At 49.2% G+C, this 21,645-nt stretch overlaps 1 protein-coding gene across 3 annotated transcripts in view; it reads right to left on the reverse strand.

Moving 5' to 3' along the window:
* PIAS1 (protein inhibitor of activated STAT 1) overlaps nt 1–21,645 on the reverse strand; it is an 872,437-nt gene that overhangs the window by 174,407 nt on the left and 676,385 nt on the right. For all 3 annotated transcript variants that reach the window (XM_085644594.1, XM_085644596.1, XM_085644595.1), the window contains exon 11: nt 11,813–11,993. In XM_085644594.1, coding sequence (XP_085500720.1) covers nt 11,813–11,993 — 181 coding nt within the window. The remainder of the gene's footprint in view (nt 1–11,812; nt 11,994–21,645) is intronic.

Below are 21,645 nucleotides of genomic sequence, written 5' to 3' on the forward strand. Positions count from 1 at the left end.
CCGTAGCCTAAGGACTATGCCACCCATCCCACTGCTTCTGCTAGGGAAAGAAGGACGCTGGATAGAGTTTAAGGAACACCTCATGTGAGGAGAGATATGCCCAGCAAAATAAAAAGGGGGGGGGGGGGGGCTGGTGCAAGGCTAGAAACCCCTGCACTATCTTTCCAGAGGCATATAAATTGAAGCTCTCTATAAGGGATATTAAAGTTCCAGAAACATATCTAGGAATGCCTATAAAACATAGAGAAGATGGTCCCCATAGAACAGGGAACAAGGTAACAGTGCATCTGCACAATGCAAGCAATATATCTTATACAGATTAGCACTTGGGTAGACAAATCATCTTCAGAAAAGAAAAACACCTTGTAGCAATAGGCGGAGAAGTTCACATAAGTTCACAAAGTAATATACGTCCCAGATAACGAGAACCATAACACACAATCGATAGATGAAGATTAATAATAAAACCTGCAGAAGGCAGTAATACTTCACCGGGTGCCACCAGTAGGTGGAAAAGGCAATTTGAAAAGTAAGTCAATGGGCTCTGCCCTAGACAGGCTCATATGTGAAAGAGGAACATCCCCGTACAAGCCTAGCACAGGAGGAACAAGGGAGGCAGACGTTATTGAAAAATAGAGTCAAGACTCTGTTCCACCTCGATTGCCCCGAAAAAGCTGCAATGCGGAATCAGCCTAAGCACTGAACAGATGTACACAATCGAAGGGCATGTCTACAAGGTGGCTTGAACACCTTCTGAGAAACCAGAAGTGCATAGCCAGGCAGGACGGTGGAGCGTCACTAAAAGAGGCATGGCTTGCCACACAGTGTCTGTGGTATACATACCATGTTAAATCATCAGTTTAGCTGCTTTTTGCCCATCGTGGAGTATTTGGTTAAGATCGTTCCGGAACAGAGGGTAACAGGCATGTGACCGAATCGCGAAACGTGTGAGAAAATCGCTCAGAACACAAGCGCTATTAACTGACCGCAAGGCTGAACTGGTGGAAGTGAAAATGTGCCTACCATAAATACCGAGACTCCTGGAGGGGAGGCTTGAAAGAAGCTGGCTCTGTTTATACTATACCAAAGTAAGGTATAGTGTGCACAGAGTGCAGTGGATCCTCAAAGGCCTACAGAGGTAAAAGTAGACAATACCTTACTCTCCATTTGTTCATGTGTAGGCAAGCAGTAAGGCTTTATTAGAGGGTAATGTTAAGCATTTATTGTACACACTCGGGTAAAAAATGAAGTCACACTCAAAGACTGAACTCGGACCAATTGCTTGAATTAAAAATATTTCTTTGTTGCATTTTTATTTATAAAACCAAGCAGGACTCGGTACAGGTAAATATGATTGTACTTTTCAAGACAGATAGTTAAAAAGCAAACTTGATGAATACTGAATTCTCTTACAGATTTGTAAAAATGTGCAAATACAGTTGTAATTACTATCAGGAATACTTTTGAGTGTGTTTTAGATTACTTTTTCTACTCAGTGTGATATGCCTAGATATCAAACTGGGACATAAATGGTGAGTAAACAGTTTTTTTTAAAAATCAAAACAGTTTCTTAGGTTCCCATACAAAACACCCTCCACACTTAGAAGTTTTTCAGAGGAAAACAGTCAATGCAATCCTATGGAGAAAAGTGGGGTTATCGTTTTGCAGGTAAGTAAACATTCTTGAAGGGTGAGTTTCTGGGGTCAGAACAAGGGAACCCCCAGAGTCAAGGATGCACCCAAAGAACACCCTCAGCGGCACTAGGGCAGTTGGGTGCTGAGGCCCAATGTTAGCCCATGGGGCCCGTCGTTTGGGGGCTGCTCTCGGGCAGATCACAAGATTGAGGAAGCAAAGCTCCTAGGGTTAAGCTCAGGGAAAAGGGGTATCAGAGTTACCACACAAGGTGCACCCACAGCAGCACAGGGGCGGCCGGGTGCAGAGTGCTGATTCGGCATCAGGTGTCCTGTTTTCAATGGGAGTTGACGGTTTTGGATTGTGGCTGCAGGCTCGGTTCAGGAAGTCTTTCGGGAGGAACCAACAGCTGGGCAGGTAAGTTGGAGGGCTCGGGGACGTAGGTGCACCTCAGTTCCTCTTCTCCAGAGCGCAGGGCGGCTAGATACGCAGGTGTCTTGAGGTCGGATTTCACCCTACTGGACCACTTGCAGTTGGGGGGAGAGGCAGGGGGAGGTCTCCGTGCCGAGGCTGCAGGCAACATGGGGGGGGGGGGGGGGGGGGGGAAGAGGTGGAGTCCTGGAGGGGTCAACCCACGGTGGACTCTGAATCGGACTCTGGAGCGCTGGGGGACATTGCCGGGACCGGTGGGTGTAGGAAGCTGGCTCTGTATATAGTACACCAAAATGAGGTATAATGTACACAGAGTCCAGGGGAACCCCAAAGGTAGGCAGATGTAAAAGTAGATAGCACCTTACTATATTTGTGGTAGTGTGGGCGAGCAGTAAGGCTTTATCAGAAGGTAGTGTTAAGCATTTGTTGTACACACTTAGGCAGCAAATGATGTCACATACTCAAAGACTGAACTCGGACCAATTTGTTTGTATCAAAAGGAAAATGCTACTTACCAGTATGCATATGTTCTTGGCATGTAGAGCTGCAGAATTACTTGTGCATAGATCGCCATCTGGTGTTGGGCTCGAATGTTTGCACTTTGTTTTTGTATTGGAAGAAGTTCTTTGTAGTCATGAGATAGGTGACTCCTCCCTAGGAAGATAGTGCGCATGGGCATTGACTCCATCCTCAGATTGTTTTTCACCATAATGGGTGATGATGGAGTTTGTGAGAAACAGAAAGATGTCCATGTGTGATGTATCTAAGTAAGATAGCACTGCAACAGATAAAGGTACCCGGGGAGGCGGGTGGGCGTACATAATTCTGCAGCTCTACACGCCAAGAACAGATGCATACTGGTGAGTAGCATTTTCCGTTCGAGGCATATGAGCTGCAGAATATATACTTGTGCATAGATTGTACAGCAGTACTCTCCCTAGCGGTGGCCACCTGTATCTGTTGCAGTGGTTTGAAAAAGTGTCTTTAGTACAGCCTGGCCCACACTAGCCTTTTGTTTTGCCTGCACATCTACACAATAGTGTTTTGTGAAAGTGTGCGGTGTAGACCATGTTGCTGCTTTACAAATGTAATCTATGAGAATGTTCCCTAAGAATGCCACAGAAGCCCCTAGTTTGCGTGTGGAATGCGCTCTAGGGGGAATGGATAATGTACGCTTTGCTTTTTGGTAGCATATCTGGATGCATTTAACGATCCACCTGGCAATTTCAGCTTTTGATATAGGATTGCCTTTATGTGATGGTGAGAAAGCTACAAAAAGTTGTTTAGTTTTCCTGAAAGTTTGTTCTTTCAATGTAATAAAGGATAGCTCTTTTGACGTCAAGCGTATGAAGAGCCCGTTCTGCTACTGAGTCTGGTTGAGGAAAAAAGACTGGTAGTTCAACAGACTGGTTAAGGTGGAAAGCAGAAACAACTTTTGGTAAGAATTTAGGGTTTGTCCTAAGAAACACTTTGTTGTGATGTATTTGTAAAAATGTGGTTCTTGTATGGTTAATGCCTGGAGTTCACGAACTCCTCTGAGAGATGTGATCACCACAAGAAAAGCTACTTTCCATGTGAGAAATTGTAGCTCACATTTATGTAAAGGTTCAAATGGGGGACCCATGAGCCTGGTAAGGACAATGTTTAGATTCCACACTGGAGAGGGTGGAACTCTGGGAGGAATTATTCTTTTAAGGCCTTCCATGAATGCTTTAATGGCAGGTACCCTAAACAATGACAAGTGTTGTCTGTTCTGTAGATAAGCAGCTATGGCAGCAAGATGTAATCGTATAGATGTGAATGCCAGATTACATTTGTGTAGATGCAGGAGGTAACAAATGATGTTTTGAATTGAAGCATCTAGTGAATTGATTGTGGTGTTATTGCAGATCACAAATGTTTTCCATTTAGCTGCATATCATGCTCTAGTGGTAGGACGTCTAGCCTCTTAAATGACGTTCATACAGTCTGGTGGGAGATTGAGGTAACCAAACTCTAAGACTTCAGGAGCCAGGTCGCTAGGTTCAGTTGAGCTGCATCTGGATGCCTTATCTCTCCATGGTTCTGCATGAGAAGCTTTGGGGAGGGGTGCAACTTTTGATATGAAACTAGTGAGAGTTCCAGCAGGGTTGTGAACCATGGTTGCCGGGCCCAAGTTGGAGCAACTAGAATCATTGTGAGAGACTATTGTTTGAGCTTGAGCACCAGTAATGGAATGAGCGGGAGAGACGGAAAAGCGTACGCAAATCTGCCTGACCAGTTCATCCAATATCGTATTGCCTTTGGACAATGGGTGTGGATACCTGGAGGCGAAGCTTGGGCATTTTGTGTTTAAATGTGTGGCGAACAGATCTATGTCTGGGTGGCTCCACATTTGAAAAAACAGATGAAGAACTTGCGGATGAAGTTCCCATTCGTGGATCTGTTGTTTGACGACTGAGCAGATCCGCAATCTGATTGTGTTCCCCTGGAAGATGTTCTGCTAAAAGGTATATTTGTTGAGGAATGGCCCATCTCCATATGCTTTGCGCTAGGCGTGAAAGTTGCAGAAAGTGTCCCCCCCGTTTTTGTATATAGTTCATTGCTGTCATATTGTCCGTACGGACGAGGACAGCTTTGTGTACGAGATGCATTTCGACTGATTTTAATGCGAGAAAAATCGCCAGTAATTTGAGGTGATTGATGTTGGGCAGTTTCTGTTGATGGGTCCACAAACCCTGAATGGTATGGTTTAAGAGATGAGCTCCCCATCCGGTGAGCGATACGCCCGCTGTTAGCACTATCTGCGGAACCAGATCTAGGAAGGGCCGCCCTTTGGAAAGGTTTTGTGTGTTACACCACTGCAGAGAGCGATGCGTGAGGCTGTCTACCAGCACCAGATCTGTAAGCTGACCTTGAGCCTGGTTCCACTGATGTGCTAAAAATTCTTTTAATGGACGCATTTGGAGTCTTGCATAAGGTACGATTAAAATGCAAGAGGCCATCATCCTTATTAGTTGCATGAACAACCGAGCTAGTATTGAGGTGGAAATTTTGTTATGAGAGCTTGCATGCTGGCTATCCTGGCTGGGCTGGGGTATGCAAGGGCTTTTGAAGTATCTATTGTGGTGCCTAGATACTGTTGGGTGTGGGACGGTTGAAGATGTGACTTGGTGAGGTTTAATGTGAATACTAAGTTGTGCAGCAGCTGGATTGTTTTGTGTGTGTGGCGCACACAATCGCTGCGTGACTTGGCTTTTATAAGCCAGTCGTCGAGGTAATGTATTGTCTTCGCAAGTGAGCTGCTACTACTGCGAGACATTTTGTGAGGACTCTGGGTGCTGCAGTCACTCCGAATGGGAGCACTTTGAACTGGTAGTGCTGACAGTCCACTATAAACAGTAGATATTTCCTGTGGGCAGGGTGAATAGGAATGAGAAAGTAGGCGTCCTTGAGATCTAGAGTGGAAAGGAAATCGCCTTGTTGGAGCAATGGGAGGACCTGTTGGAGAGTGACCATGTGAAAGTGGTCGGATTGTATGTACAGATTTAACGTTCTGAGGTCTAATATTGGACTGAGAGTACCGTCCTTTTTTGGGATGAGGAAGTAAAGGGAGTAAACCCCTGTACCTTGATGGTGTATGGGAACCGTTTCTATTGTCTGCTTTTGCAAGAGAGAGAATCTCCTGTTTTAGAAGCGTGAGTTGTTCTGTGGACATCGGACGTTGTTTGGGTGGTATGTGTGGAGGAGTAGAGGTGAGTTCCAGGCAGTAACCATACAGGATAATTTGTGTCACCCAGTTGTCTGTGGTGATGGAATTCCAGACAGGTAGGAACTGTGATAGTCTTCCCCCGACCGGAGTGAAAGGGTCTGGGGGGAGTGGAGGGAAGTCACTGTTTTGTGCTAGGGGAGGTTCGGGTGTTATTACTGCGGCCTCTTCCTTCGTTATTTCCTCTGTAACCTCCTTTAAAATATTCTCTGTTAGAGGAAGTTTGAGTGGGGTTTTTGTAGGAAGAAGTGTTGTCTGTTCCAATGGTCTTGGAAGCGCCCCTATAAACGGTGTGACAAAAGGGTCCTCTAGTTGTTGGTGACTGTAAGGCCCCCATAGATTTAGCTGTTTCAGTGTCTTTCTTCATCTTTTCTAAAGATGTGTCTACCGTAGGTCCAAACAAGTGTTCTTGATCAAAAGGCTGATTAAGAATTTGAGACTGTACCTCTTGTTTAAAACCAGATATGCGTAGCCATGCGTGCCTGCGCAGTAAGACACTTGTGTTAACGGCACGAGATGCTGTGTCTGCTGCATCAAGAGCACATTTGATAGAGGTGTTTTTAATTAGTTTTCCCTCTTGAATGAGGTTGTTAGCTTTAGAACTATATTGTTCTGGAAGATGTTGCATGAGTGTCTCAAGTTCATCATAATGCGCCCTATCATACCTGGCCAACAAAGCTTGGGCGTTGGCAATGCGCCAGAAATGTGCCGCCTGAAACGCAACCCGTTTACCAGATGCGTCCAATAATTTAGATTCTTTATCCGGTGGAGGGGCATCACCTGTTTGGGAATTTGCCAGTTTACGGGCATTTGACACTACCAGAGAATCTAGAGGGAACTGTCCCTTGATATAAGCTGTATCATTTAGAGCTGGTTTATATTTTTTTTATCAACTCTGGGGTTGAGAATTCTAGCCCTGACAAGGTCTTTAAACACATCAGGGGCATGTTTAATCATACCTTTTAACATAGGTAAAGTACTTGTTGACTTTTGTGAATGTGTAAAAGTCTCTAATAAAAAATCTTCCTCCAAAGGGTCTGAGTGTAATTCTACTGCATGATATTTGGCTGCTCTATTTATGAGCTGCGCAAAACCTATGTTGTCGTCTAGAGGGGATAGTTTAGATGGATACGAGTCAGGCTCCGGTATTTCTGGGATATTATTATAATCGTCCCAAGGGTCAGGTGGTGGGATACTGTGGATATCATCATCCTCATCACCTTGTGGGCCTACATCCCCATCCCCCTCCCCCCCTTGTCATCTTCATCCTCTTGTGGTGCAGGTGAAGGAGGTGTTGGAGAGTGTACTGTAGAAAGTGGTATAGTTGGAAGATTTGGAGGAGGAGAGGAGGGTCTAAAAGGTGAAGTTGCTATGTCTTTCTTCTTTAAGGGTATCTCAGATGCCTCTGAGGTGTCCAATTTCCTCTTTGTAGGTGGCATTGTTGTGACATGACCGGTAACAGGGTCAATGTGTAGAGTTTTTTGTTTCGGATCTGGTTGAAACAGTTCCTTTGAGCTATTGTCCTCCTTTGGCACTAACGACTTTGGTTTAGAGGGTGCTTTGGTTTAGGCTCTGTAGCTTTAGGAGGGGTCTTGGTCTCCTTATGTTTTGGTGGAGTTGGAGTCCGAAATCTTTTTTGGCTCTGAAGATCTATGGATTTTTTTCGGCTCGGATGGCTTGTCCTCGGTGTGTTTCGGTGCCAAAGCAGTCTTCGGTGTCGATAGAACAGGGCGTGGCACTGTGTGGTTTCAGTTTTTGTTTCGGTGCCAGAGATGGTTTTTCGGTACCGCTATGTGGCTGGCTCGATCCCGAGCGGCCTGAAGGCTTGTCTCTGGACTTCGGAACCAAGCCCGAGGGTGGGGCACCTAAAGTATTATCGCGGTGTCGACCTGAGCCCGAAGGCGAAGGTGTCACCGGAGCCTTATCTTTCATTTTAGATGGGGCAGGGATCTGGATCTGGGTACTCACGATCTGTTGACCTGGAGTAACCGTCTGATCCTCGGCATCTGACTCGTCGGCCTCGGAGACGCTGATGTCTTCATCCTTCGGTTCTTGTTGTTCTGGAACATCGGGCCTGCATCAAAAATGTCGTCCAGCGCCGAGGTAGTTGATCGAGACATTATGTGATGTCGAGCCCGACGATCACGTATGGTCTTCTTTGATCTGAAGGAAGCACAGGCCTCACAGTCTTTGTCCTCGTGTTCTGGAGAGAGGCAAAGGTGGAGATCAGTGTGTGGAAATTTAGCACCACACATGGGGCATTTTTTAAATCGAGTTCTCTCCATTGACTGCAGGACCTGATGGCGCTGATAGGCCCAACGGCCCGCATCGACGACCGGAATCGAAGGTTTTGATGAATTGTTGGATGCGTGTCGAAGGGGAACGCGACCGAAACAATACCGTCGAGTGGTGAGGGATTGCGCGTCGAAGGGGGATAGAGTACGACACCGACCCGGAGTACAGCAATTTACATCCGTACCCGATGGCGGAAAAAAACAATCTGAGGAAGGAGTCGATGCCATTCTTAGATATTGCAAGTGCCCAGTAAAGCTATACCAAGTATATGCTCTAGAAACTGGTCATCACAATGTTTCCTAGCACCATAATGATTTTACTGATTCCTGGGATGTTTGGTATCAAACATCTCAGAATAATAAACCTGCACTGTTTCCAGTGCCAAATTTATTATCCCCTGCACTCAGGGGTCTCTTCTTGAGGGGACACATGAACCAAACCAACCACTGGTGTGTTGCTGACTGGTGAACACTAGCCTGCCACCACGAGAAAGTTTTCCAGAGCCCCAAGGTTGGAGCCTTCACTCCCAGGCCCCAGAAACTAAGCCTTTACTGGTTGGAGGTGTTTACCCCCTCTTCCCCCTACCCCCCCATCCCGAGTCAGAAAGAGCAATCTGTGGCAAGGTAGCTTCAAAGGCCTGGCCGCCTTTGCAAAGCGGCTCCCAGCCTCCCCTGCTAGCAGGTACTGGCCCCCTTCCTGTCTTCATCCCCACTTCCTGTCTTCACCCCCTTTTAGACGGGAAGACAGGTGGGAAAATCTGGACAGCCCAGAAGGTGTGCCCACCTCTGCCAGGCCCACCTCTCAGTTGGGAGAGGCTAGGTGAAGGCCACTCTTCAGTGCCTGCCATTTTGCAGATGGCAGGCACTCTCCAATCAGGGTCAGGGATTGTGCCCACTCCCCCACACGGGGTGAACACACTAAGGGTGTGGTCACCCTAAGGACAGCAGCCCATTGGCTACTACCGTGCTACCCCAGTAACACCCCTAAAACAGTATTTAGGAGCATCCCTAAACCCAGCTCCTCAGATTCTGATGACCTAAGACTGGAACCCGAAGGCGTCACAGCAGTGAAGACCCCGGGTCCAACTCACTTGGCCACAGCTCTACCGGCCTGCCTGGGACTCCGAACCCCCCTGCGAAGAAAACTGTGCATCCAAAAAGGATCAGCGACCTCCAGACCTGGTGAGGACTGGTCCCATGCTTCAATAAAGACTCAAGGCTCCCAGCTAAAGAAGATTAAGGCCCTGCAAAACCAAGAAACCCTGCTCGAGGACTTACTTCTGCACCCGCCGTCCACGGCCAATGTCCAGAGGGGCCCACTGGTCCTGAAGTGGTTCCCCAGCGCTCCTGACCTCCAAACCATCGAGGGGTGTCGCCTCCAGGGTCCAGTGTTGACACCTGCAGCCTCTTTACAATGACCCCGCTCAACAGCGACTTGCCCGGTAAGGAGAAACCCAACATCCAAAGACACCCCTGCATCCTCCGGCCCTGCTTCTTGGTGACCAGATCCAACGGTGCCCTTACGTCGCCTGGCATCTCAACTTCCTGCCCTGGCTGTTGATTCCATCAAAAATACCTCCTGGTCTGAGCTTGCAGCCTGAAACTAGAACCGACAATCTCCATAGGGTAACCGCCCGAAGCTGTGTGAGCACCCTGCACCTGGCTGCCCCTGTGCCGCTGGTGGTGTGGTTTTTGTGTTGCCTTGCCCCCCTGTACTTTAACTTCTGAAGATCACCTTCCAAGGCCGCTTTACCTGCCCGTGAGCAGCCTCCAACCGATAATCCCCTAGTCCCCATTGTCTAGCATTGGCCCACCCCTTTCACACTACAACTGGCCGACCTAGTGCCACTGGTGGGGCACATTGAGTGCCGATTTGAACACTGGGGAACCTTGGCTCTACCCCCCAAAAGGAGCACACAAAAATAGTTTCATTTACCTGCAATTGCTAACTTCGTTTTCCCCATAGGATTGCATGGTGTGTTTTTTCTCTGAAAAATGTTCAGTCTTGTATTGCAACAAAGTAACTTAGTGTCTACAATTGAGTCTTGTTTACGGATGTGCTCCAGTGCCTAAACTCTGTTATTACTTTGTTTTGCACCAAGTTAGAAAAGAAACTGAAAAGTAACTAGAAAGTAATTTGAATTACAAGTATTCTAAAGAGTTTACAACACATTTTCTCTACTGCAAAGTAACGTGGATGCGTCTACAAAACCAGTACACATCATATTTTGAAAAGTATTATTGTTTTGAAAGTATCACTTACCTGCTACTAAGTAAATCTTGGTTCTAGTAATAAAAATAAAGTAACTTTTTATACAAACAATTGGCCTGGATTCACTCTTTGAGTGTGTGACATCATTTCTTGCCCTAGTGTGTAGAGCAAATGCTCAACACTACCCTCTGCTAAGCCTAACTGCTCAGCTAACTTGATAGTAAAGTACTATCTGCTTTGTCCTCTGCTATACCTCTGGGGATCCATTGGACTCTGTGCACGCTATACCTTATTTCGGGATAGTATATACAGTGCCAGCTTCCTACAAACTTCAACTTGGCATCAAGATCTTTTATTTGTTTTGGATTCAGAGTGGCTTCAAAGCTGGTTTGGGAGTTGATTTCAGCTTCAACGGTGGCTGGTCCTTCCCAAGAGGCCAACTCTGCACTGTGGGCAGCAGCGATTCAGTTGATTTCTCTTGCAGCTTTTCTGGAGCCGAAAGTAGATCTCAGAGTTGCCCACACTCAGAAGCAGAGGGCTGACCCAAAGCTCAGTGGCTATTTAGTCAGTCTCAGGCTTGATGCCATACTCCAGTGGAAGCATTGCTCTGCCTCCTGTCGAGATGGCTTTTGAGGTCATACCCTGGAGAGCAGATTCTTGGTGTGGGTCGAGAAATTTGGGCTCCGGGTGTTGTCTTTGCGTTGGACCTCTGCTTTGGCACGGGAATGACTGGGTCCTCCTCAATGTCTGAGCTGTAGGGATTTGGGCAGGTGGAACGTTCGAAGACCTCTCACCTTCCTGAAAGGCAGCCTCAAGGTCTTCGGGTCAACAATGTCTGGCACATCATTGGTGTCATGGATATGCATCCTGTAGTCTGCCCAGCGATATTCCATTGGTTACCTGATAGTTTTCTGTTTTTTAAGGCTTTGCATGCTACATAGTCCGATTCCTTGTGGTCTTGAGTTAGGTAGAGGTTGCATACTCAATGGTGGACTTTACCACAGGAACTCTGGGTTGCACCTTGACCAACATTGGAATGGTGTATTCTCTATATCCCTTTCCTGACAAAGTAATTCTCATACAACCAGAGTACATGAAATCTAAAAATGTTTTGGAGCAGTTGACTTCAAACCAGCGATGTCCTCAATGCTGTGCAAACAAAATGGACACATTGTCAAATGAAGTGCTGACATGATTGATGTCCCAGAGGTAGTGCTAAAACGACCAAACCTGATGGCAGAAAAAAAAATATGACATGGAGTCTTAGCCCTTGTACATTGTGGGCCCAGGTAGATAGTCACAAGACAAAGGCCAAAGACTTCTTCAAACAAAAACAACTTGCAAATATCCACGCACAACACTAAATGGCAGGAGTGTGCAGAGTGTGTATCTCCATAGTACATACATGGCTATGTTAATTGCATCACCACCTATCCTCCCCTTTTGTGTACCTTACTGGCTGTGACTTAAGCAATTAATTTCTAGTATACTCACCCTTTGTTAGGTGGAGATGAAGGAGAGACAGAGGGACAGCTGCGCTTAGCAGGGGGCTCCTCTTCCTCTTCCTCAGATGAACTGTCGACTGTAAGATCAATTACTTCAACCTTTCGACTTCGGTTCTCCGACTGCTTTTGAGATGAGATCTGATGATCAAGGGACATACTCAAGCAGCCAGCTAAGGGGTAAAAAAAAAAAAAAAAAGATCAGGTTTGGCTGTTTTAATAGAAGGCAGCAGATATCCGAGCTAGACTTCAGGATGTATCAGCCAAAATTAAATCAATTTGTACACACCATTGGAGCTGTAAAGCAATGAATGGTGAAAGACAATCCTAAATTTGTATACGCTAAAGGAATATAGCCATGCATATCCACACAATATAGTTAGCAGATCAGTCCTGCACATCAGGACAGCACCTCATTATTAACTTATCTCACTAAAACCATGATGGTGTAAGAGCTGGCTCAACAATTTATTTTTACAAACACTTTGGAAAACTGTCTCTAGGTTACTTACAGACCACTCCTTAATGACTGATGGAATTGTGTACAGGATACAGATTCTTTGCATGGAAAGACTACAGCCATGCAGAGGTGTTGGTTCAGTGCCATCCAACTGAAGAAGAACCTTAATCACATGATGATTTATGGAGCACATTATAAAGCAATAGGGGCTAACAAATTAAAACAAAAGTGACCTGAAGCAGCTTCTGGATCAAAATACTGAAAATTGTGCATGTTCAACAGCTCCTTTGTTAGATGCATTTTTCCTCTTGCAATATAGAGTGAGGATATAGTCTGCAAAGTTAGCTTTGCTGTTGAACATGCTGTATTTGTGTGCATTTAAGTCACCATCTAATCCCTGCCGGGGAGGTGGAAGAGTGCATGTGAATCTGCAGCACTATAAGCTATGAATAGATGCTTACAGACTACATAACATACTGCATTCGTAGCATGTGTTGGCTACAGATACATATGATATGCATAGACTGTAAAGTAGTACTCCCATCAGGGTGGCTTTAGGTATGAGATGGTGTGTTTGTTTGAAATAATGTTCGAAGGAACGTTTGTCCAACTTGAGCTTGTTGTCTGGCTTGTACATCAACACTATAGTGTTTTCTTATAGTGTGTGGGTTTATCCATGTTGCTGCTTTGCAAATGTCAATGAGAGCTAAATTTCCTGGAAAAGCCATTCTTGCTCACGTTTTTCTTGTTCAATGAGCCCTTGGCATGGTTGTCAATGTTCTTTTAGCTTTGACATAGCAAATTTGTATACATTTGACTATCCATTGTGCTATTCCTGATAATGAGATAGCATTACCGTTACTGGGAACCGAGAAAGATACAAACAGCAGTGTTTTTCTGATAGTACAGAAGTGCACATTTAACATCAAGTGTATGCAACGTATGTTTTGCTACACTTTCTGGTTTTGAGAAGAAACTGCTAACTATAAAGTTTGATTTAAGTGGAAAGGTGATATAACTTTAGGTAAGAACTTTGGGGTTGTCCGTAAAAGCACTATCTGGGAACACTTGAAAATATGGTTCTTCAACTGTAAGAGTATGTATTTCGCTGACCCTTTGTAGGGAGGTTTTTGCTACTAGGAAAGCCACCTTCACATTAAGAGTTGTATTCAACAGTAATGTAGTGGTTCAAACGTTGGCCCCATGAGTCTTGTTCACACAATATTTACGTTCCATGTAGCTACAGGTGGTGTAAGAGGTGGAATTACTATTTTCAATCCTTCCATGAAGGTTTTGATGACAGGAATGCAGAAAAGGTATTGTTGAACAAGTTACTTACCTTCGGTAACGATGTATCTGTAAGAAACATTAGTTAGTTAGATTCCTCACCTTAGAATATCCCCAGGCGTCAGACTGGATCCGGAAGATTTTTCGTCAGCAATACCCCTTGCGCTTCGCTAGGCGTCGTCTGCGGCTCCGCGTCCGGCGTCGTGCGCCAGAATGACGTCGGAGTACTTAGACGCCGCCCTCGCGCACTGACGTCAGTTCTTGTACATAGCTGTCCGCGCCAGGAACGCAGAGCCATGCAAAGACCGACACTGGTGCCAAAAATAAAATCTAAGGGCCTGAAAAGGATAACCTTAACCCTAGATGTCAGTTCGCAGAACGGGGAGGATGGGTGGGTCGGTGAGGAATCTAACTAATGTTTCTTACAGATACATCGTTACCGAAGGTAAGTAACTTGTTCATCTGAAAGAAACACGTTAGTTAGATTCCTCACCTTAGAATAGATACCCAAGCAATACCATCCCCGGTGGTGGGTCTGGGAACCAAGATCACACCAGAAAGTCCTGGAGGACAGAACGGCCAAAGAAGCCATCCCTCCGGACTTGGCTGTCAAGGCAATAATGCCTGGCAAACGTGTGTAGCGAAGCCCACGTCGCCGCCTGACAGATGTCCTGCAAAGGGACACCCCGTCCCAAAGCAGTAGTAGCCGCTGTGGCCCGAGTAGAGTGTGCGCGCAGCCCAACAGGAGGGTCCTTTTTTGCCAAGGAGTAACACATTTTGATGCACAAAACGACCCACCGGGAGATGGTCCGTTTGTGCACAGCTTTCCCCTTCTTAGCACCCACGTATCCAACGAAAAGTTGGTCGTCCACCCGGAACTGCTTTGTGTGGTCCAAATAAAAGCAGAGCGCACGTTTTGGGTCCAGACGGTGGAGCCTCTCTTCCTCTTTGGAAGGATGCGGAGGCGGAAAGAAGGTGGGCAAGGTGACAGACTGCCCAAGATGAAATGGAGTCACCACTTTCGGAAGAAAGGAGGGACGAGGCCGAAGGACAACCTTGTCCGGATGAACAGAGAGAAAAGGAGGCTTTGAAGATAAAGCCTGGAGCTCACTCACCCGTCTAGCCGAGGTGATGGCTACCAGAAAAGCAGTCTTAAGCGTCAGCAGACGAAGAGGACAATTATGAAGAGGCTCAAAGGGAGCACACATTAGAAATGTGAGAACAAGATTCAAGTCCCACTGAGGCATTACAAAAGGGACAGGAGGGAACATGTGAGTAATGCCTTTTAGAAAGCGTGTAACTACAGGGGACTTGAAAAGAGAAGGCTGATCAGGAAGCCGCAAGAAGGCAGAGATGGCAGCAAGATAACCTTTCAGGGTGCCCAGGGCAGAGCCATGCCGGGCTAAAGAAAGAAGAAACAGTAGAACCTCAGAAAGAGGGGCGGAAAGGGGATCCACAGCCTTTGCTGTGCACCATGCCACAAATTTGTTCCACCGGCAGGCGTATACCGTCTTTGTGGAGGGACGCCTGGCTGCCAGAATGATATCACAGACTTCAGGAGGCAAGTCAAATGGCATCAACTGCCGCCGCTCAATCTCCACGCATGGAGGTGGAGGCTGGACAGGTTCAGGTGGAGGACCGTCCCCTGCTGCTGCGACAGAAGATCCTCCCGAAGGGGCAGACGTATCGGAGGATCGGTCAACATACTGAGTAGCTCGGGATACCAGTACCTTCGTGCCCAATCCGGAGCCACCAAGATGACTTGGGCCCAGTCGTGCCTGATCTTCTTCAGCACTCTGGGCAGAAGTGGTATAGGCGGAAAGGCGTACAACAGACCGCAACTCCACTCGTGACGAAAAGCGTCGCCGAGCGAGTGCCGCCTTGGAAATTCCAACACGCAGAACTGCTGACATTGCGCGTTCTCTTCGGTGGCGAATAGATCTAACCAAGGCTCTCCCCACTGCTGAAAGAGACCTTGCGCCACTTCGGAGTTCAGACGCCATTCGTGATCCATCATGCACTGGCGGCTGAGTTCGTCTGCTCTGGCGTTCAGAGAGCCCGCCAGATGTTGAACCACTAGGGTGACGCCCTGGCGTTCCAGCCACGTCCGGAGGCGCAGAGCCTCCTGACAAAGGGTCCACGACCCCACCCCGCCTTGTTTGTTGCAATACCACATGGCGGTGGTGTTGTCCGTGAACACCTGCACGACACTTCCCCTGACAGAGGGAAGGAAGGCTTTCAGTGCAAGTCGGATCGCTCTCAACTCCAACAGGTTGATGTGGAGACGAGACTCCGCCGGAGACCAGAGGCCTCTGATCTCCGCCTCTCCCATATGGCCACCCCAACCCAGGAGGGACACATCCGTCACTACGACATGCTCCGGTTGGGGAAGGGAGAGGCTCTTGCCCTTGACCCAATCGCGGTCCGTGAGCCACCACTGCAACTGCTGTGCAGTGCCCTCTGAGATCAAGACATGGTCGGACAGGTTGCCGTGATGCTGGGCCCACTGAAACTTCAGGTCCCACTGCAGAGCCCGCATGCGCCGCCTGGCGTGATGCACTAGTAGGATGCAGGAGGCCATCAGCCCCAGAAGCCGCAACACTAGCCTGACCGAAACCCAGGATAGAGGCCGAAAGATGGGAATCAGGGCCTGTATATCCCGGACCCGCTGTTCCGGCGGATAGACCCGGAACAGCGCCGAATCGAGAACCGCTCCGATGAAGAGGAGCTTCTGAGAGGGACTCAAGTGTGACTTCGGCACGTTGATGGAAAATCCCAGCAAATGCAGGAGATCCGCCGTAGTCTGGAGGTGGGAGACGACTGTCTGGGGCGAGCCCGCCTTCAACAACCAGTCGTCGAGATAGGGGAAGACTGGAACCCCTGATCTGCGCAGATGAGCTGCGACCACCGCCATCACTTTCGTGAACACCCGAGGGGCACTGGTGAGGCCGAAGGGGAGCACGGTAAACTGAAAGTGCTCTTGGCCCACCGTGAACCGCAGGTAACGCCGGTGGGCCGGCAGGACGGGGATGTGGAAATATGCGTCCTGCAAGTCCAACGCTACCATCCAGTCTCCAGGGTCTAGGGCAGCTAGAACCTGAGCCAAAGTTAACATCTTGAACCTTTCCTTCCGGAGGAAGGCATTGACGTTCCGGAGGTCCAAGATAGGGCGTAGGCCCCTTTTGCCCTTCTTGGGAACCAGAAAGTAGTGGGAATAACAACCACGACCTACTTCTGGGCTCGGAACGCGCTCGACGGTCCCCTTGGCCAAGAGGGACGAAACTTCCTCGTGGAGAAGATTCAAATGATCCCCCGAGATACGGTGGTGCTGCGGTGGCATGGCTGGAGGGGTCGTCTCGAAGGGGATGTGATGGACCGCCAGTGGAGCAGGTGATGGCGAACCCTGCCGCCCACTGGCGTGGAATGGGCCTGAAAGCTCGGACTAGGAAGGCTTTGAGGCGGATGCTGCCGGGGTGGATGTGGGCTGACCTCGTCGTCCTCCAGAACCGCCTCGGCGGAAACCACGTCCGCGACCGCGCGCAGGTTGGTTCTGCGGCTGGTGGCTAGGCGTACGTGAGGAGGCACCCCTTTCTTGGCCACGAAAGGGGCGAAAAGCGGAAGTTTGCGACCGCGGGGCCGAGAGGCCCAAGGACTTGGCCGTAGCCCGGGAGTCCTTAAAGCGATTCAGCGCACTGTCCGCTTTCTCACCAAAAAGGCGAGTGCCATCAAAGGGCATGTCCATGAGAGTGCTCTGGACATCCCCCGAAAATGACGTGGACCGCAGCCAGGCATGACGTCTAAGCGCCACTGTGGTAGAAATTGCCCTACCCAGCGAGTCCGTAGTGTCAAGCCCACATCGGATAGCATGTCGCGCTGCATCCCTCCCATCGGCCAGAGCCTGGGTAAGTCGTGTCCGGACCTCCTCCGGACACAGGGGCAGCACGTCCTCCACCGCATCCCACAGAGAGTGGGAATAACAGTCCAAGAGACAGGCGGTGTTCAAAGACCGCAGGCCCAAACTAAGGGAGGAGAACAGCTTCTTGCCAAACTGTTCCAGTCTCTTGGAATCCCGGTCCGGCGGGGCGGTCGGGAAGGAGGATTGGGAGGTAGAGGCCTGGATAACCAGGCTCTCGGGGGTAGGGTGTTGGGACAGAAAACTGGGGTCGCCCGGAGCAGGGTGGTGGCGCCTGGCGACGTTCCTGTCCACAGGAGGAACTGTGGAGGGCTTGGACCAGGTGCCCTGCAGAACGTCAATGAGGGCCTCATTGAATTGCAGCAGAGGCTCAGTGGAGCTTGCTGCAGACTGAAGCACCTCAGTAAGGACGTTAGTCCTCACAGCCACGGCAGGCAGCTCGAGCCCAAGGGCTGCGGCCGCCTTGCGCAGCACCACAGAGAAAGCAGCCCCCTCCTCCGAAGCCACAGTCGGAGGAGAGACGAATCCAGTGTCCGGAGAGGTATCCAGGCCACTGGCCTCCCCCAGTTCATCTGCCCTGTCCTGTGACATTTGAGCATGAACGGCCATAGGATCCTCGGATCCCTCCTAGTTGTCCCCATCATCCGATTCCTGGTATACAGGAGGAAGGAGCGGAGCCGGGCGATAGACATAATGTGTCTCCAGCGGCGCCGAACGCGGCGTCCATCGACGCCGTATCGGCGCCGGGCCCGGAGCGGGGCTGAACTGGGGCTCTACGTCGAGCGGCGTCGGTGTCGGGGGTGGTACCGGTGTCGACGCCGGCGGAGGAGGCGTGACGAGGTCGACCGGCGTCGGCGGGGACTCGGGAACGGGTCCCTCGGGCGCTTGCGGCGTCGAGGCCGGAGCCGTCAACGGCGCCGGGGCCGCCGGCAGGCAAGGCAGCCCAGTCGGGTCTGCGGGGCTCGAAGGCGCGCCAGCGGGCGTCGACGGCGGAGCCAGGCTCCTCATGGCCGAGAGGAAGGCACTGACCTCCGCCGGCGTCGCGTCAGTCCCAGGGACCGGTGGGTATGGGGACTTGCGCGGCGCCTGCGGCTCCGCCGGAGCCGCGGGGGTGGAACCACCCTGACCCTCGGCCGAGTCGCGCGACCGGCGAGGGGAGTCCGAAGAGCGGTGTCGCCTCTTGGACTTCTTGGAATGCTTCGACTTACCCGAAGACTTGGATCCCGACGACCGATGGTGACGTCGGCTGCGGCTCCGCGACCGATCCTTGGACCTCCTCCTGGACCGGGATCGAGAGGCTCGCGGAGCCGAGTGGCGAATCTCGAGAAGCTTACGGGACCGCTCCCGTCTAGCCTTCGAGGTCAGGGCCTTGCAGTCCAAACACGACTCCGCGTCGTGGTCGAGGCCCAAGCAGTAAAGGCACCGGCGGTGATGGTCCGTAACCGACATCAGGCGGTTACAGTCAGCACAGGCTTTAAAACCAGGCATCCTACCGGCACCGGAGTCGAGACAAGATCAAAAAGGGATCGAAAAAGTTAGTCAAAAAGTGACTAAAGGGGTAGCTCTCCCGGATTTGCGCTTACTGGCGCGGAAAAAAGAAGAACTGATGTCAGCGCGCGAGGGTGGCATCTAAGTACTCAGACGACGTCATTCCGGCCCACGACGCCGACGACGGACGCGGAGCCGCAGACGACGCCTAGCGACGCGCAAGGGGTATTGCTGACAAAAAATCTTCCGGATCCAGTCTGACGCCTGGGGATATTCTAAGGTGAGGAATCTAACTAACGTGTTTCTTTCAGATGCTTCCTCTACTGTAGATACGCTGCAATAGCTGCTGAATGTAGACTTATGGAGGTATATACTAACTGTGCTTTTTGCAAATGTAACAAGCAATAAACTAGTTGTTGTTCTCTTGGAAAGGATACATTAATGTTTTGTGATGCACAATAGAGAAAAAAACATTTCCATTTAGCAGCATAGCATGCTCTTGTGGTTGGTCTTCTGGGCTCAGAAAATCAATATGCGTTCTGGAGATAGATTCAAGTATCCAACTTAGACTACATAAGGAGCCAGATTGCAATATTGAGCTGTAGAGTGTTTGGATGTCGCACCCAGGCCCAGCTGTAAGTGAGGAGGTTCGGAAAAATGGGTAGCTTCTCGTGAGGTGCGAAGGATAGCTCCAGTAGTGTCATGTACCATGGTTGTCGAGCACATGTGGGAGCTATGAGTTTCGAGGTTAATTAAGTCTGCCTTAGTTTCCTGAACACATATGGAATGAATGGGGGAGGTGGAAAAGTGTAAGCAAATATCCCTGCCCCGTTCATTCGTAGTGCATTCCCCTTGGATTGAGGGTGTCGGTGTCTAGAAGCGAAGGTTTGGCAATTTGAGTTTGGCACTGGCGAAGAGATCTATTGTTGGGGTTCCCCAACGTTGGTAGCATTATAGTAGTAATAGAGTGTGTATTTCCCACTTGTGAACTTGTTGTGTCCTGTTTAGTAGGTCTGCAATGGAGTTGTCCTCTCCTGGTATGTATTGTGCTAGGAGGTGGACTTTGTGACTCTTTGCACATTTCCATTTGGTCTGTGCTAGCTGTGACAGTTGAATGGAATGGGTCCCTCTGTGTTTCTGAATGCAATACATTGCTGTGATATTGTCTGTTCGTAGAAGGACATTTTTTCCCGTTATGTTTGGTAGGAATGCTTCGAGAGCCATGTAAATGGCTAAAAGTTCCAGCATTTTGAGGTGTAATGTCTGTTGTGTGGTCCAGTGTCCCTGAACCACATGGCCTTCATATGAGCATCCCAATCCGTGAGTGATGCGTCAGTTGTGATTGTTACTTGTGGGACTGGGTCCTTGAAGGCTCTTCCTTTCAGTATGTTTGAGGTGTTCCACCATTGTAGTACCTTATGGACCTTGGCTGAAATCAACACTAGATCGTCCACGTTTCCCCCACTTGTGACCAATGGGATGCGAAGCAGTCTTGGAGGGGTCTCATGTGCAGTTTTGCATAAGGCACTATTGCTATGCATGAAGACATCCCTAGAAGACGCATCACTATTTTGACTGGCTGGTGACTATGTGGCTGAAAAGGTTCCAGTTGGTTCTGGAGATTGTGAATCTTTGCGGATTTGGGTATGCTATCCCAGATACTGAACTGAGTTATGTTACATCCACTTATAACGCGCACGGCTACTCATGAGTGTCCCGGCGCGGTGCCACAAAGGTGAAAGAGAAAGGGTTTTAAGCAAACAGATGAGTCTTCAATCTTCGTTTAAACAGTACAGGGTCCTGAATGGAGCTTAAGTCGAGGGGAAGAGCATTCCAGGTCAAACTGGCCTTAACAGCAAAGGAGCTTCCCCCGAGCCTCTGAAGCTTAAAGCGTGGGATGCGGGCAAGGCGAAGGGATATTGAGCGAAGAGCACGCGAAGGGACATAAAAAGAAAAACGTTTCTGAAAATAGAGAGGGCCGTGCCCATGCAGAGCCCGATGAGCCAAGACCAGAGATTTAAATTTAATTCTATGCGCCACCGGGAGCCAATGAAGAGAGCGCAGATGATGATGCACGCTGATCCTTGCTGAAATGCCCAGTAGCAGTCTGGCCGCCGTATTTTGTATGACCTGAAGTTTTTTCAGCAAGTAGGTCGGAATACCAACATAGAGGGCATTAGCGAAGTCCAAGCGTGACAAAGTCAGAGCACAATTAACTGTTTCTTTCGCCGCCTGTGGGAGAAGCGGAAAGAAAGTCCTAAGAGACTTAAAAAGGACAAAACAGCAACCGGTCAGTTTCTTAATGTGCGTCGAAAAGGAAAGAGACTCATCAAACCAAATCCCAAGGTTTTTGGCAGGCTGGCCCGTGGAGGATGGCAGAGGAAAATCCGACGGCCACAGTAAGTTTCGAAAATTGGGGGGGAATCGGCCAAATAGCAGGATCTCGGATTTCTGTTCATTACATTTCAGCTGTGCGGCCGCTAACCAGTTAAAGACGGCAGCAAGGCAGTGTTGCGCCACTTGGACCGAGTCCGTTGCCTTATCCCAAGTGAAAAGTAGCTGGGTGTCATCCGCATAGGCCATCACCTTAGCCCCTAGCTCCTCTGCCAGATAAATCAAAGGAGTGACATAGATATTGAAGAGGAGCGGGCTAAGAATGGTGCCCTGTGGGACCCCA

The sequence above is a fragment of the Triturus cristatus genome, chromosome 3_1 (assembly GCF_964204655.1).
Source record: "Triturus cristatus chromosome 3_1, aTriCri1.1, whole genome shotgun sequence".
Lineage (NCBI taxonomy): Eukaryota > Metazoa > Chordata > Amphibia > Caudata > Salamandridae > Triturus > Triturus cristatus.